Source organism: Dendrobates tinctorius, unplaced genomic scaffold, assembly GCF_039654945.1.
Source record: "Dendrobates tinctorius isolate UK_male_01 unplaced genomic scaffold, ASM3965494v1 ptg000020l, whole genome shotgun sequence".
NCBI lineage: Eukaryota > Metazoa > Chordata > Amphibia > Anura > Dendrobatidae > Dendrobates > Dendrobates tinctorius.
In genome coordinates, this window is record NW_027361688.1 from 2,185,765 (window position 1) to 2,201,962 (window position 16,198).

Consider the following 16,198-nt stretch of genomic DNA (forward strand, 5'->3'; position numbering starts at 1 on the left):
CCCCCAAACCAGAACCTCTAAATATTCTCAGCCCCGAAACCAGAACCTCTAAATGTCTTCAGCCTCCAAACCAGAGCCTCTAAATGTCTTCAGCCCCCAAACCAGAGCCTCTAAATGTCTTCAGCCCCCAAACCAGAACCTCTATATATTCTCAGCCCCCAAACCAGAACCTCTGTCTTCAGCCCCCAAACCAGAACCTCTAAATATATTGAGCCCTCCAAACCAGAACCCAAAGAAATATCCAGACCCCAAACCAGAACCTCTAAATATTTTCAGCCCCCAAACCAGAACCCATAAATATATCCAGACCCCACACCAGAGCTATTAAATATAGTCAGACCCCAGACTAGAACCTCTAAATATATTCAGCCCCCCATATAGCAGAATCTGACCCCTAGATTATTTTCACACCCCAAGCCAGGCCCCTATATTCATTTCATTCCCTAAACCAGACCCCACAAATATATTTAGATCTCATCTATCTGGATCAGACCCCTAATCTAATTGTGGGGGTCTCGGTTCAGTGGCTCCCGATGCAGCATATAGGCCAATATGTGCTGGATTAATCCATAGAGTAGCAGTCAGCCCTTATACAGCCTCACGCTGCACCCACTACAACTGAGCGCCCTCAGAATAAGCTCATCTGTGTGCTTCTTGTGCCCCCTGCTGTCTGATTAGGGGCATAACACTGATAAAACTAGCTCACACTCGCCATCTTGTGGCGGCACAGATAACTGCAGGACATTGGACCACAATCACTTTTTACATTCCATTATGACATTATTATAATGATTACATTATTACTTTACAGCGACATTTTATAATTCACTTCTGTGAATTAGCTAAAAAGCTATTTTTGGTTTATAAAGAACCTGGGTGTGAATGGGACTGCCACCATTATGATCATATAGTCATCCCAGGACTAATGACCGGATGATCCGCTCACAGCCAAAACCTTATTATAAGCCCTTCAGTCCTTGTAAAAAAAAAAACAAAAAAAAAACCACATTTCTATTTTGTAGTATTTTTTTTAAGTGCAGCCTGCAGTGTAAAGCATGGAGTTTTTCTAATCTAGTTACCATAGCTACATTCACAGCCTTATTAAATGTCCTACTATACTTATAACTGCCAGAGGGGAAAGGAGACTGTCAGCTGTGAATACAGTCATAGGAAGTTCCTTAGTCAGTCTCCTTCCCCCTATCACTGCTATATAGTCATTTCTGGTTCATTCATGAGTCTCCTTCCTCCTCTGGCAGCTATGAATATAGCCATCGCAAGTTCCCTAGTCAGTCTCCTTCCCCCTCTCACAGCTATAAATATAGTCATTGCTGGTTCATTCACAAGTCTCCTTCCCCCTCTGGCAGCTATGCATAAAGCCATCGCAAGTTCCCTAGTCAGTCTTCTTCCCCCTCTCACAGCTAATCATCGCATCGACTAGGAAACTAATGATGCCGGGTCAGGAAGGAGACTATGTAGGCTGTAGGTATTGTACCAGACCTGACACTTTACTAAAAAGTCTAACGAGACCCTGGGGGGGGCAACAGCATCACAACTCATTTACTATAACGCAGGCCAGAAATTTGTCTGGATGCAAATATATATGGGGGCGTGTGCGTCTTTAAAATTGCCACTCATTACTCCAAACGGTTTTGGTTTAATGCCAGTCTTCATACATTTCCCCTATATTTACAGTTGCCAGAGGGGAAAGGAGACTGACCAAGGAATGTGCGATGACTATATTTGTAGCTGTCAGAGGGAGGAGAATGATTAGGGAATAGTGATGAGCGACCATGTTCGTGTCCTAATCGAGTATTTTGGTGTGCTCGACAAAAATGCTTGCATCGCCATCGCTGCATGTCTCGTGGCTGCTCTACAGCCGCAACATATACACGTATTGTCTGTTTGTTAGGTAAACCCTGCATGTGTTGCGGCTATCGAACAATCGCGAGACATGCAGGTGCGGGACCTCGAGCATTTTTTTTCGAGCACGCCGAAAATACTCGATTAGGACACGAGCACGCTCACTCATCACTACTATGGAACTTTAGAATATTTACAGCTACCAGATGGGGAAGGAGACTGACTAGAGAACATGCAATTACTATATTCAAAACTGCCAGCGGAGTAAGGAGACTTTGTATGCTGTATTAAACATTTTAGAAAAGTGTCAGGATTGGTACAAGAGATTTAGTATATTGAGAACGTGCAAAGAATACAATGCACGTCATAAATCTGTCTCATAGCTGGTGCCAAATTTATTGAGGCATGTGCACACATTACTGCAATGCAGTGAGTTTACATTTAAGGCTCACATGTGAAATATCAATCTTAATAAATATACCCCTATATTAACAGACTATGGAATAACGATGGCTAAACTTACAGCTGCCAGAAGGGGAAGGACATTTACTAAGTAACTTGTGATTATATTTACAGCTGACAAAGGCTACCTATACTACGTATGATGTAGATATTGCCTGGATTATGACGTATTGTGGATTATTGTATTTTCTTCCCGTTCTTTGCACTCCTCCTGTTCGGTGATGACACAACGGTGAACATGTTGTGGTGATGATCAAGATTTATGAATTAGGACGTCTGAAGGTCCTGTGATGTCCCATGATCCTTAAAGTTGGTCCTGGTTTTGGCTATAAATTAAAAGTAAATTGAATGTATATTCACATGTAAAGCGCCATGGAATAAATGGAGCTATAATAGTAATCTATTGCCACCATGCAAAACAGCTCCCCCTAGTGGCCAAGAAGCTGTAACACCACCACACAATATTCTTACAGCACTCCAGGGTCAGCAGGTACCTAGAGGTCGGCGAATCATATGTGAGAAAGGTTGCAGCGGCGTCCAGTAATGCCGGGTGGGGGGCTGTGTGACACATTACTGCCATTGGTTGGTGCTAAATTTATACTCTTCCATAACTACCCTTCTTTTCAATTCCACCCTATGTGCATTTACCAATATTTGAATTCCACGAAAAAAATAACAGGGAATTTACCAGGTACTAAATTTGCAGTTGCCAGAGGGGGAAGGAGATTGACTGGAAATTTACTTGGAACTATGTTTATAGCAGCCAGAGGTGGAATGAGATTGATTGGGAGCTTACAGGGGATTTATTTTTCTATATTACAGAAACACCAGTTTTAATAGATTCCCTCCCATATTTACAGCTGCTAGAGGGGAAAGGAGACCAAATATGAAACTTTTAATGACTATGTTTCCATCTGCCAAAGAGGAACAGAAGACTATCACAAGTTCCCTAGCCAGTCTCCTTCTCCCCACGGCAGCTATCAAAACAGTCTCCTAATAGTTCCCTAGAGGGTCTCCGATTTCCTTTGGAGGGTGTCAATATAGTTCCACCATTTGTTCCCTAGTCCTCTGGCAGTTATAAAAATAGTTACCGCAAGTTACATAGTCTACTATTTTTAAAGCTGCCAGGAGGGAAAGGAGACTGACTAGTAACTTACTATAACTATATTTACAGCTGGCTGAGGAGTAAGGAGACCGACTAGGGAACTAATGAAGGAAATGTGTTGACAGCTGCCATAAGAGGAAGACGACTAGCAAGGGAATTAATGTGGAATTAAACTGACAGCTGCCAGAGGAGGAAGGAGACTGACTAGGTAACCAATAGGGAATTATATTAACAGCAGTGAGAAGACAAGACTGAGTAGGTAACTTACAGTACCTATATTTACAGGTGCCAGAGGGGGAAAAAGACTAACTAAGTAACTTACAATAAATATAATTTACAGCTGCCAGAGAAGATAGAATGCTTAGGGAACTAATGGAGGAAACTAATGGAGGAAATGTATTGACACCAGGCATAAGAGAACTAGGGAACTAATGTGGGGCTATAATGACAGTTGCGAGAGGGGGAAGGAGACTGACTAGGTAAACAATGAGGAACAGTAGTGAGAGAAAAGACTGAAAAGGTAACTTACGATACTTATATTTACAGATGTCAGAGGGGGAAGGAGACTAAAGTGGAAACTTACAATAAATATAAATTTACAGCTGCCAGAGGAGGAAGGAGAATGATTTGCGGGTAAAAGACATATAATGCAGGGAAATAAGTCATGTGATATGATGTCTGCAGTGAATAATAAAGACAGGAGACGGCCTTCCCAATGTGTGCGGGAATATATTGTATGCAACAAAACCATTATTTTTTTTTTCATTTTTCTTTGCATTTCGTAACAATACTTAACCATGTGTGGGTAACATCAGAAAATATATAATATCGTAACAGAAAAAAAATAGGTAAATTACATATAATACAGAGTTTGCATTGGAGCAAAAGCAGAGCTTAAATCATTCACAGTTTCTGTCCAAATTCGCAGTCACCTATATATACACTGCATATGTCGTCGTCCAATCAGAACGCACACAATTCTGAGTACATGTACGCTTTCCTTCAAATTAACGTGCGGTCAACAAGTGCGCGCCGTGGGCGACAGCCATTTTGTTGGGGGGAGTATAGCAATAGATGCTGATTATACAGTGTGTGTATATATATCTATACACACATATGCATATATGTATATACGGCCTCATGGGCACAAACAGGTGTGATATTAACTTCAATAGGCCTAAAAGGTATCCTAAGGTCATGGTCACCTTTAGTATTGGAATTTCAAAATGGCTGCCACGATAGAAAAAAAAATAAAAATTATATATATATATATATATATATATATATATATATATATATATATATATATATATATATATATATATCCGCATCGCCCGTTGGACCGGTTTCATCTCTTAAATTTCCCAGATTTTTTTTAACATTTTTTTTTTTTAAATAAAGTTATGAATTGCTCGCACGTGAATGTTTTTTTATACCGCGGTAATTCTCACACATCCATTTACAGTGAACACGTAACGTGCGCCATTCGCTCCTAATACTGTGTGTTAGGGTAAGGCCACAAGTCGCGGCTTTATGTGGCATTTTGTCAAGATTTTCATAAAATCGCCACATTAAAAAAAATTGCTGTTTTTGTTTTCAGAAAAAACTGCCCGTTAGGAGATTTATTTTTTTTTTAATTTTGTCAGAAGTGCTGGTTTAAAGGCAGCAACAAGCAATGAATACGGAAAAAAAAAAAAAATAACATTCTGGTCTAGTTTCTGACCGCAGGGGAACTAGGCCGCTTATTGTATGGAACTGGTTGCCATGTTGTTCATAGCAACCAATCAGGGATCAGCTTTCATTCTCTAGACAGTGCTGGGCAAATGGAAGCTGGCTTCTGATGGGTTGCTAGGGGGGAGACAAGGCTGCATCACTCGGATGAGGCCTAGTCTACAACTCCATCATTTCACTAATAAAGTAAAACTAAACGGGGATATTTCAGTGACTGCCAGGGACCCTTACTGACAGCTAGCGCTAAGAAAAAAAAAAAAATTCCACATGCAAGTTCCATATTTAAGTCAATCCCCACAGCGGCCATTTTGAATCACTCATTTCTACAAAATGGCGTCCGGATGAATGTGCAATAGACAAAACCAAGGGATGTAGAATACAAACATCCTCCATTTTGTTATAAATATGTAGAAAAAAAAAAAAGTGGTAAAAATTCCCATTAGGAAAAAAGTGTCTACGTTCTGAATCTAAAGCTATGGCGCCATTTTAGTGGATCGCACGGGGCGTGTATATTTATTACATGGAATCAGATTCACCCCCCCAGGTTGTCATTAGCTTTTGGGATGCGCTTCAAACCTGCAGGCGATATTGGGGGGGAGACAGAGGGAGACAACGAGGATGGGAGGGGTATGCAGATTGTCCGCTATTTGGCAACAGGACACGTGAAGGTTTAGAACTACATTCAATGGCGAGGACAAAAAAAATAACGCTCTGGAGTGTTCCTTCTCTAGGACGCTTTTATCAGTAACAGTCCCGTAATCCGGCATCCTACTGTCCGGAAATTCTGATTCAACGCAGGGACAACCAATCGCAAGAGTTCCCTGTCATACACTAGCATACTACTTTGTTGTTTTTTTTGTCATTTTCAATGGCTGCCTGGTAATCCAGTATATTTTTTTTGGCCACTTAGTACCAAATTAGAGAAATAATTTTCCTTATCGATGTCAATTCTGTATCATGTAACATTACAAAAAAAAACAAAAAAAACCCTTAGGAATGTTACATATTGCCCCAGGCACAAAAACATCTCAATATTGCCCAGATACCAATTTTTTTTTTAACCCGAAAACCTTAAAGGGAACCTCTCATTGGATTTCTAAATTTAAACGCAGTACCTCCTCTGATTTACGCAGTCCCACTGATTCCGGAACAGTTTTTCTTTTTCTCCTGTGACCTTCCGTTCCCAAGTTATGCCCCCAGGTAATAATGATGCAGATTTTTCTTTCAGCCAACTTCTTTGTGGGCGTGGCAGTCAAAACACAGCCACACCCACACAGTTCTGTGTTATACGCTCAGATGGATGATGGGTAAATTTTCATCTTTATTATCGAGGGGCTTAACTTGGGAAGGGAGGGTCACAGAAGAAAAAGAAAAACTGTTCCAGAATCAGTAGAGCAGCGGCAATTGGAAGGGAAACGCTGTTTAAATTAAAAATATCCCCTTTAAAACACAGAATATTGGGGGTTTCATAGACTGACTTCATCTTTGTGATTAGCCCTCAGAATTAGAAGCGGTCCTCACAATATGGAATGGCTTGGAAGTGTCGGCTAACCCAATTGGCATCACAAATCTATATGAAGTAGAAGTCCGATAATCCGGCACACTGGTTCGAGTATGAATGTCAGACCGGATGAAATGGAATTGTGTTGTGGTCCAGAAAATATGATAGACCGTAAGCCCCGTAGATCCTGGTATCGTGCAACTATTATTGTTCCCAACAGAATAATACTGTGAACCCTAGTCCCAAATTTTTTTTTTTCAAAAAGTTTCATCGTGCTTCATCGTAACACTGTTCTGGTTAATGATAGATCAGAAAAAAAAAAAAAAAAAGTACAATGAAATACTGGACCTACATAAGAAACACATTAACATCTTAGCAACGGTATGAGATAGAAAATTTCTAAACTGGTGGAAAAATAGATATTTATATCACTTTCTATCCTTCCATGGATATTTCTATTCGAAATAATACTCCAAAAATAGCATTCGATAAGCAAAAAAAGTGTCAACCTCAGGTCAACACGGGCAGCAAAGTCCTATTGCTCGATACTTGTTGATGGTTTCCATCTGTGGTTTCCTCACGTAGGAGTGGCAAAAAAAGGATGGCTCCTTGAGTAAAAAGGAGGAGGAGATCTCGCGACCCTCCAAGGTTTTAGAAATGTAAGAAAAGTCTCCTTCTGGGTCCATCCAAAAACGATGTGTTGTTATACGTAGATGCCCTCGGGGTTGAACCCTGAAGACAAGGCGTTCTGGAGGATCCGTAAGTTGCTTGGAAGCTGTCTTGAAGTCACGGGCCGTTTTAGAGACCCTGACTGGAATGCTGGTTCTAGAAAAATAAAAAGGGCAAAAGGAAGTGGTTAAAAACAAACAAAACAAAACCTTTGGCCCACTGGCAGTGCTGCAAACATTTTTAACAATTTATTTAATGTAATAGGGTTCTATAGTGATTAAAATGGAACCGCGGGGGTGGGGTTAAGCAAGAAAAAAAAAATACAGATACTAAAATAGGCTTCCATATTAGCTATGTATGTCTGAAAAATCAGCCTTAACCAGGTTGTCCATAGACGCTACTTAACCCCTTACCCCCAAGGGTGGTTTGTACCTTCATGACCGGGCCAATTTTTACAATTCTGACCACTGTCCCTTTAGGAGGTAATAACTCTGGAACGCTTCCATGGATCCCGGTGATTCTGACATTGTTTTCTCGTGACATATTGTACTTCATGTTAGTGGTAAAATTGCATTCAAATAACTTGCGCTTATTTGTGAAAAAAACGGAAATTTGGCGAAAATTTTGAAAATGTCGCAATTTTCCAACTTTGAATTTTTATGCCCTTAAATCACAGAGATACGGCACACAAAAAACTTAATAAGTAACATTTCCCACATGTTTACTTTACATCAGCACAATTTTGGAACCAAAAATTTTTTTTGTTAGGAAGTTATAAGGGTTAAAAGTTGACCAGCGATTTCTCATTTTTACAACACCATTTTATTTTTAGGACCACATCACATTTGAAGCCACTTTGAGGGGTCTATATGATAGAAAATACCCAAAAGTGACACCATTCTAAAAACTGCACCCCTCAAGGTGCTCAAAACCACATTCAAGGAGTTTATTAACCCTTCAGGTGCTTCACAGGAATTTTTTGAATATTTAAAAAAAAAAAAATGAACATTAACTTTTTTCACAAAAAAAATACTTCATGTTCAATTTTTTTTATTTTACCAAGGGTAACAGGAGAAATTGGACTGGAAAAGTTATTGTGCAATTTGTCCTGAGTACGCTGATACCTGATATGTGGGGGGGAATCACTGTTTCTGCGCATGGCAGAGCTCAGAAGGGAAGGAGCGCTGTTTGACTTTTTCAATGCAAAATTGGCTGGAATTCAGATCGGATGCCATGTCACGTTTGGAGAGCCCCTGAAGTACCTAAACAGTGGAAACCCCCCACAAGTGACCCCATTTTGGAAACTAGACCCCCCCAAGGAACTTATCTAGATATGTGGTGAGAACTTTGAACCCACAAGGGCTTCACAGAAGTTTATAACGTACAGCCGTACGATTAAAAAATCATATTTTTTCCACAAAAATGATCTTTTCACCCTCAATTCTTATTTTTCCAAGGGTAACAGGACCCTAAAAGTTATTGTGCAATTTGTCCTGAGTACGCTGATACCCCACATGTGGGGGTAAACCACTATTTGGGCGCATGGCAGAGCTCGGAAGGGAAGCAGCACCATTTGACGTTTTTGGCTGGAATTGAGATCGGACACCATGTCGCGTTTGGAAAGCCCCTGATGTACCAAAACAGTGGAAACCCCCCCACAAATGACACCATTTTGGAAAATAGACCCCCCAAGGAACTTATCTAGATGTGTGGTGAGCACTAGGGTGACCGGATCTCATATGGGGGGGGGAAATGTTGGAATCTTGTTCATCTGGACCCCACAAAACGATTCCCCTTTCCAGATACTGAGAGAGCCAAAATTTGAGCTCGATCAAACGACGTTAACCCGTGCCGCTCGTTGCTCAAAGTTTGAAAAAATCCAAATTGAGGTATTTTAAGATTTAGGTATTTTGCATAGTCTGTTAGACTATAAAGAATGTGACAACAACATTGCAGAAATAGCCCTGACCAAATTTTCGAACCATTTGTGGTATTTGAATGCAGAGTTGTTGGGATTATCGTTTTTTGATCCCACCATTACAGACAATGAAAAGTTGTTAATGGCTAATAAATTGCTCAGTAGCACAGATGAACCATCAGAGCACGCTAACCTACATGAGTTGATAATTTTACATAGTTATCTAATCTATTCTAGAGCTTTTGTTAAAGTAGTTTTTGAAACGTCAGAATATAATGCTCGGCATTTGCTTACAACTTGCAGGACATATTGCTTTTGTTCTTCATCTTTTGTCAGAAGGTCGTTAAAGTCGGTTACTTCCTACCTCTTTTAATTTTTCTTTCCTAACTTTTGGCTTTACAACCCTAGCGTGCTCTGATGGTTCATCTGTGCTACTGAGCAATTTATTAGCCATTAGCAACTTTTCATTGTCTGTAATGGTGGGATCAAAAAACGATAATCCCACCAACTCTGCATTCAAATACCACAAATGGTTCGAAAATTTGGTCAGGGCTATTTCTGCAATGTTGTTGTCACATTCTTTATAGTCTAACAGACTATGCAAAATACCTAAATCTTAAAATACCTCAATTTGGATTTTTTCAAACTTTGAGCGACGAGCGGCACGGGTTAACGTCGTTTGATCGAGCTCAAATTTTGGCTCTCTCAATATCTGGAAAGGGGAATCGTTTTGTGGGGTCCAGACGGACAAAATTGCGACATCGATTTTTTGCGGTCACCCTAGTGAGCACTTTGAACCCCCCAGTGCTTCACAGAAGTTTATAACACCCGGGCGTGAATATAAAAAAAATTGTATTTTTTCCACAAACATGATCTTTTAGTCACCAATTTTTTTATTTTCCCAAGGGTACCAGGAGAAATTGGACCCCAAAAGTTGTTGTCCAATTTGTCCTGAGTACGCTGATACCCCATATGTGGGGGTAAAACACTGTTTGGGCGCATGGCAGAGCTTGGAAGACAAGACCACCATTTGACTTTTTCAACGCAGAATTGGCTGGAATTGAGATCAGACGCCATGTTGCATTTGGAGAGCACCTGATGTGCCCAAACAGTGGAAACCCCCAATTCTAACTCCAACCCTAACTCCAACCCTAACCCCAACATACCCCTAACCCTAATCTCAGCCCTAGCCCTAATGGGAAAATGGAAATAAATACATTTAATTTTACTATTTTTCCCTCACTAAGGGGGTGATAACGGGGGGTTTGAGTTACTATTTATGGCGGTTTTTATGTTTGGCAGCTGTCACACACTAAAAGACGCTTTTTATTGTAAAAATAGTTTTTGCATCACCACATATTGAGAGCTATAATTTTTCCAGATTTTGACCCACCGAGTCACGTGAGGTCTTGTTTTTTTGCGGGACGAGTTGACGCTTTCATTGGTACCATTTTCGGGCACGTGACCTCTTTTGATGGCTTTTTATTCCGATTTTTGGGACGCAGAATGAACAAAAACCAGCGTTTCATGAATTTCTTTTGGGGGGTGCGTTTACACCGTTCCGCGTGCGGTAAAATTGATAAAGCGTTTTTCTTCTTCGGGTCAGTACGGTTACAGCGATACCTCATTTAGGTCGTTTTTATGTTTTGGCGCTTTTATGCAATGAAAACAATTTTATATAAAAAATAATTATTTTTGCATCGCTTTATTCTGCGAGCTATAACTTTATTTTTTCGCTGATGATGCTGTATGGCGGCTCGTTTTTTGCGGGACAAGATGACGTTTTCAGCGGTACCATGGATATTTATATGCGTCTTTTTGATTGCGCGTTATTGCACTTTTTGTTCGGCGGTATGATGATAAATCATTATTTTTTGCTTCGTTTTTTATTTTTTAAGGGGTTCACTAAAGGGGTTAACTAATGGGATAGTTTTATAGGGCGGTTCGTTACGGACGCGGCGATACCAAATATGTGTACTTTTATTTTTTTTTTTTATTTCCAAAAAATGAATTAGGGATTTTTTTATTTATTTTTTTTAAATTTAGCGATTTTTAAAAAATTATTTTTACACTTTTTTTTTTTTTTTTTTTAACTTTATTACATTGTCCCAGGGGGGCATCACTGTTCTGTGACAGATCGCTGATCTGTGACATCACAGATCGGCGATCTGTCACAGGCACTGCACAAGGCTTCCTCCTTGCCTGTGCTTTGCAGACATGAGGAAGCCAGCTCCCTGCCGGCCCCTGTCGCCATCTTGGATTCGGGGACCTGCAGGGATGGAGCTCCCCGCAGCAGCGCTGCACATTGCGCTGCTGTGGGGGGCTCAGGGAAGCACGGAGGGAGCCCCCTCCCTGCCGATGCTTCCCTTTAACCCCCGGTACACCGCAATAGTGTTTGATCGGAGTGTGCAAGGGGTTGACGTGTCGGGGGCGGTCCGTGACCGCCCCATGACACATTGTGCCGGGTGTCAGCTGTGATAATCAGCTGACACCCGGCCGCGATCAGCGGCGCTCACCACGTGGGCACCGCTGATCGCTGTGACGTACTATCCCGTCCCTGGGAATTAAGTCCCAGGGCACATGGACGGGATAGTACGTCACATGACCGAAAGGGGTTAAAAGAAAATGGCACTGTTATGGTGGAACTACAAATAAGTGAAAAAGAAAAAGATAAAAAAAAAAATAATAATGGTGACCCAAAGCAAGTGTACCTTTTTCTGGCTGTGGGAATTCAGCTTCGCTGGGCTCTGCGGGAAGCACTGTAACCTTAGTACCAGTCTGCTGGATAAACTGCTGGAGATTCACTTGTCGGAGTTCTTTGGTCAGCTGCTCGAGTTCTAGCTCTCGCTCCTGGAGGGCGGGACAATCAGAATTAAAAAAAAAAAAATATATATAAAAAATAAAACTGCCCTGAAAGCTGTCAAATATTTTTGTCATTTAGAAAACAGAGGACTTGACATTTCTCTTACCCAACCTACTATGGCCAGCTCACACAAACTACATGACTCTGCAGGGGTGGGAGCAGAGAGTAGCAAGCTCCTCCCATGCTTAAAGAGAATATGAAGTCTGAACTCTTTCCTGGGGCATGATGGTAGTCATGTATGTCTCCATGCTGACTGATCTCTTTTGCTGCCAGCCTATAGACAGTGGATTAGGGAGCACACGGGTAAGAGTTCACATAGCTGTGCACTGGAGCTGCATACATAAGCCTCTCCATTCCCTCTCATCTTAATAACCTGCCAATAGACAACTTGAGTGGAGGATGTAATGGCGCCATAATGGCTGTCACTTAGCTACCATGACTCACCAATAGCCTCTTTGCCGCTTGCCCCAGCGACCGCTCCACAGCCTTGGCCCCATTCTCCAGCCGGACACTTTCCTGCCCTTGGTTGTCCAGCTCCCCTTTGATCTTTTCGATCTTACCCCTGACAATCTCCTCATTGATCTGTGCTTCTTGCATGACCATCTGTAACCTCTCGGCCTCGATGCCGCTCTCGATGCTCTGGATTTTGCTCAGGTGGTCCTTCAGTTGGCCCTCGCACTGGCGCATGCGCTGGGTCATCTCCTCGAGTTGTTCCTGGAGTTGTTTCTCATTCTCCACCTCGATCTGGAACTCGTTCTCCCAGAACTCCTCTTCACCGATCTCCACGTCGTTACGTTTGATCTTCTGCTCCCATTTCCCAATTTCATCCTCCAAGCCGGACTTGTACTTCTGTTCCCAGTACCGCACCTCGGCGTCGCTGGAGTCCAGCTGCTTTTCCAGGGTCAGGAGCTTTTCGGACTGTAGGTGGATGAGCTTCTTCAGCTCCTCGCCCGTTGTCTTATAGTTATTGAGCACTTTTTGCTTAAATTCGGACTCTTTGCCTTTACCGAAAATGTCGATAAGTCCTTTGGCCCCGCCGGTAAAAGTCAACGATTTCCTCTTTGGTTCTCGCCTCTTTAAGGACTTATCGTTCTGCGGCCTCAGCTTGGCCAGAGGTGGAAGGCTCTGCCGGTACAGGTTCCTCTCCGGCACATGGGCGATGGTGTCAGATGTAGGACGTTCGCTTACAGATGGCCCGGTGCGCCTGAGGATGAGTTGCACGTCGTTCGCGTACTGCCCCCACTTGTTCAGGGAGATCACCGGGTTCTCGTGGGGAGCCAGGTGCCTTTCCGAGTCTCTCCATTTTTCTATCAAGGTGTATCTTCCGGTGCGACCTACCAAATAAAAGGAGGAGAGGGTTAATTTAGGAACCTAACGGTGTATGGTTAGGTTGGAATCCCCATAGGGTCAATGTTCAGGCTTTATAGAAAGTGTAAGAGAGAACCAGTGCTGTACAGCAATCGGCAGATCGCTCTGCCCCATCTTCACACCCGGACGCCCAATGATGTCTCGATGACTTGTCAAATTTTTTTTTTATTAAATGATACCCTTTACATTTTCATACACCCATAGTGTGTGGAATTGACCCCCCCCCCCCCCAATGTTTACTGTTTCACCCAAGATTTTTATCATTCTGATAGTTTCCCCTGGAAACAGTCAGCAATTTAGCACCATCATTTTAGATTTATGAAGGTTCCTCCCAGAAACAGTCCTGGGGATCATACATTTATCATCTAGCCTGTGCTTGTGGCACAACCCTACCTACCGTCACCTCCAGGTCAAAAATATTTCCAGAATCCATCCTTTTCTCAACCCTCAATCTACTAAAATGCTTGTGCATGCCCTCATCATCTCCCGCCTCGACTACTACAACATCCTTTTCTGTGGCCTCCCTGCTAACACCCTCGCACCTCTCCAGTCCATCCTTAACTCTGCCGCCCGACTAATTCATCTCTCTCCTCGCTATTCCTCCGCAAATCTCTTCACTGGCTCCCATTCCCTCAGCGTATCCAGTTCAAATTACTAATACTGACCTACAAGGCCATCTATAACCTCTCTCCCCCTTATGTCTCTGAACTAATCTCCGGATACCTTCCCTCACGTAATCTCCGGTCCTCCCAAGACCTCCTTCTCTCCTCCACACTTATGCGCGCCTCACCCAACCGCCTCCAAGACTTCTCCCGAATAGCCCCTATTCTCTGGAATTCTTTGCCCCAACAAGTCTGACTATCAACCACATTCGGATCCTTCAGACGGAACCTGAAAACCCATCTCTTCAGGAAAGCTTACAGCCTGCAATGATCCCCGCTGCCCCCTCACCACTACTGGAGCTACCGCCTCACCATCACTGGAGCTGCTGCAACCCCCCAACCTACTGTCTCCTTCCCCACCGTCCTGTAGCATGTAAGCCCGGAAGGGCAGGGTCTTCTCCCCTGTGTATCAGTCTGTGATTGTTAGTTTACTGTAAGTGATATCTGTAATTTGTATGTAACCCCCCTTCTCATGTACAGCACCATGGAGCCAATGGTGCTATAGAAATAAATAAATAATAAAACATAATAACCCCTTTAAATTTAAAGAGAGGTGGAGAACTATTATTTCTGGACCCTTCCATTAATAATTCTGATGGTTTTCCGTGAAAACAATCAGCAGTGTATCTCCACCCAGTTGGAAAGGTTGTAACCCCCCCTCTCCAAGGGACCCCATTTAGGCTATGTGCACACGTGCGGAATTGTCGCGGAAATTTCCACGGCAATTCCGCAACTCCCTGCCATGGGAAATCAGCGAGAAATCCGCATGCGGAATTCCTGCAAAAAAAAAATAGCGCTTTGCAAGTGTAATTAGAATGCAGAATGCTAGTGATCTCCAAGTGATCTGTAGCATCACTTGGAAAACTGATTGACAGGTTGGTCACATTCATCAAACATAGTGTTTACAAGTGTGACCAACTTTTTACTATTGAGGCTGCCTGTGCGGCATCAGTAGTAAAAGATATAATCGTGATATTCTCACCTTCCGGAGTCCCCCGCAACGTCCCCAGGCCTCAGCGATGCTCCCGGCAGGTCCCGTTCCCAGTGATGCCTTGCGATAATGACCCCAGATGACGTAGCATCAAGCGAGACCGCTACGTCATCACTGGTCATATACGCAAGGCATCGCTGGGAACGGGACCTGCCGGGAGCATCGCTGAGGCCTGGGGACGCTGCGGGGGACGCCGGAAGGTGAGAATATCACGATTTTTTATTTTAATTCTTTTTTTAACAGGGATATGGTATCCAGGGCCTGGAGGACAGTCTCCCCTCCTCCAGACCCTGGGTACCATCCGCACATGAAGCGCTCACTTTACGCATGGTGTGCACAGTCACATGCGGAAAGTAAGCAGAACAATGCATTCCTATGGGTGCGGGATCGCCGCGATTCCGCGAAATTATTGAGCATGCTGCGTTTTTTACCGCGAAGCGATTCCGCCATGGAAAAATACGCAGCATTAGCACAGCATGTGCGGAATCCCATTGACTACAATGGGTTGCGGATTTTTTTGCGGCGAAAAAAAACGTGGCAAAAACGCTAAAAATACGCAACATGTGCACATAGCCTTAAGGTGGCTTCTGACTGTCAAGGCATGCTGGAAATTGTAGTGCTGCAACAGCGTGAGAGTCGGAGCTCACTGATGCAGAATACTATAACTCTCAGTGCAACAGATGTAACAGTGCAAACTCTGCCAGCAGGGGGCGGATGCAGGAGCGCTGCCAGCAGGGGGCGGATGCAGGAGCGCTGCCAGCAGGGGGCGGATGCAGGAGCGCTGCCAGCAGGGGGCGGATGCAGGAGCGCTGCCAGCAGGGGGCGGATGCAGGAGCGCTGCCAGCAGGGGGCGGATGCAGGAGCGCTGCCAGCAGGGGGCGGATGCAGGAGCGCTGCCAGCAGGGGGCGGATGCAGGAGCGCTGCCAGCAGGGGGCGGATGCAGGAGCGCTGCCAGCAGGGGGCGGATGCAGGAGCGCTGCCAGCAGGGGGCGGATGCAGGAGCGCTGCCAGCAGGGGGCGGATGCAGGAGCGCTGCCAGCAGGGGGCGGATGCAGGAGCGCTGCCAG

General features: G+C 43.5%; 1 protein-coding gene across 4 annotated transcripts in view; it reads right to left on the reverse strand.

Annotated features, from left to right (window-relative positions):
- Nucleotides 1-4,136: 4,136 nt before the first annotated feature.
- The window catches only part of RASSF8 (Ras association domain family member 8), a 95,542-nt gene continuing 83,480 nt past the window's right edge, over nucleotides 4,137-16,198 (reverse strand). For all 4 annotated transcript variants that reach the window (XM_073567446.1, XM_073567448.1, XM_073567445.1 and 1 more), the window contains exons 3-5: nucleotides 12,554-13,443; nucleotides 11,958-12,096; nucleotides 4,137-7,484 (exon numbers count right to left, since the gene is read on the reverse strand). In XM_073567446.1, coding sequence (XP_073423547.1) covers nucleotides 7,363-7,484; nucleotides 11,958-12,096; nucleotides 12,554-13,443 — 1,151 coding nt within the window. In that variant the 3' untranslated portion in view covers nucleotides 4,137-7,362. The remainder of the gene's footprint in view (nucleotides 7,485-11,957; nucleotides 12,097-12,553; nucleotides 13,444-16,198) is intronic.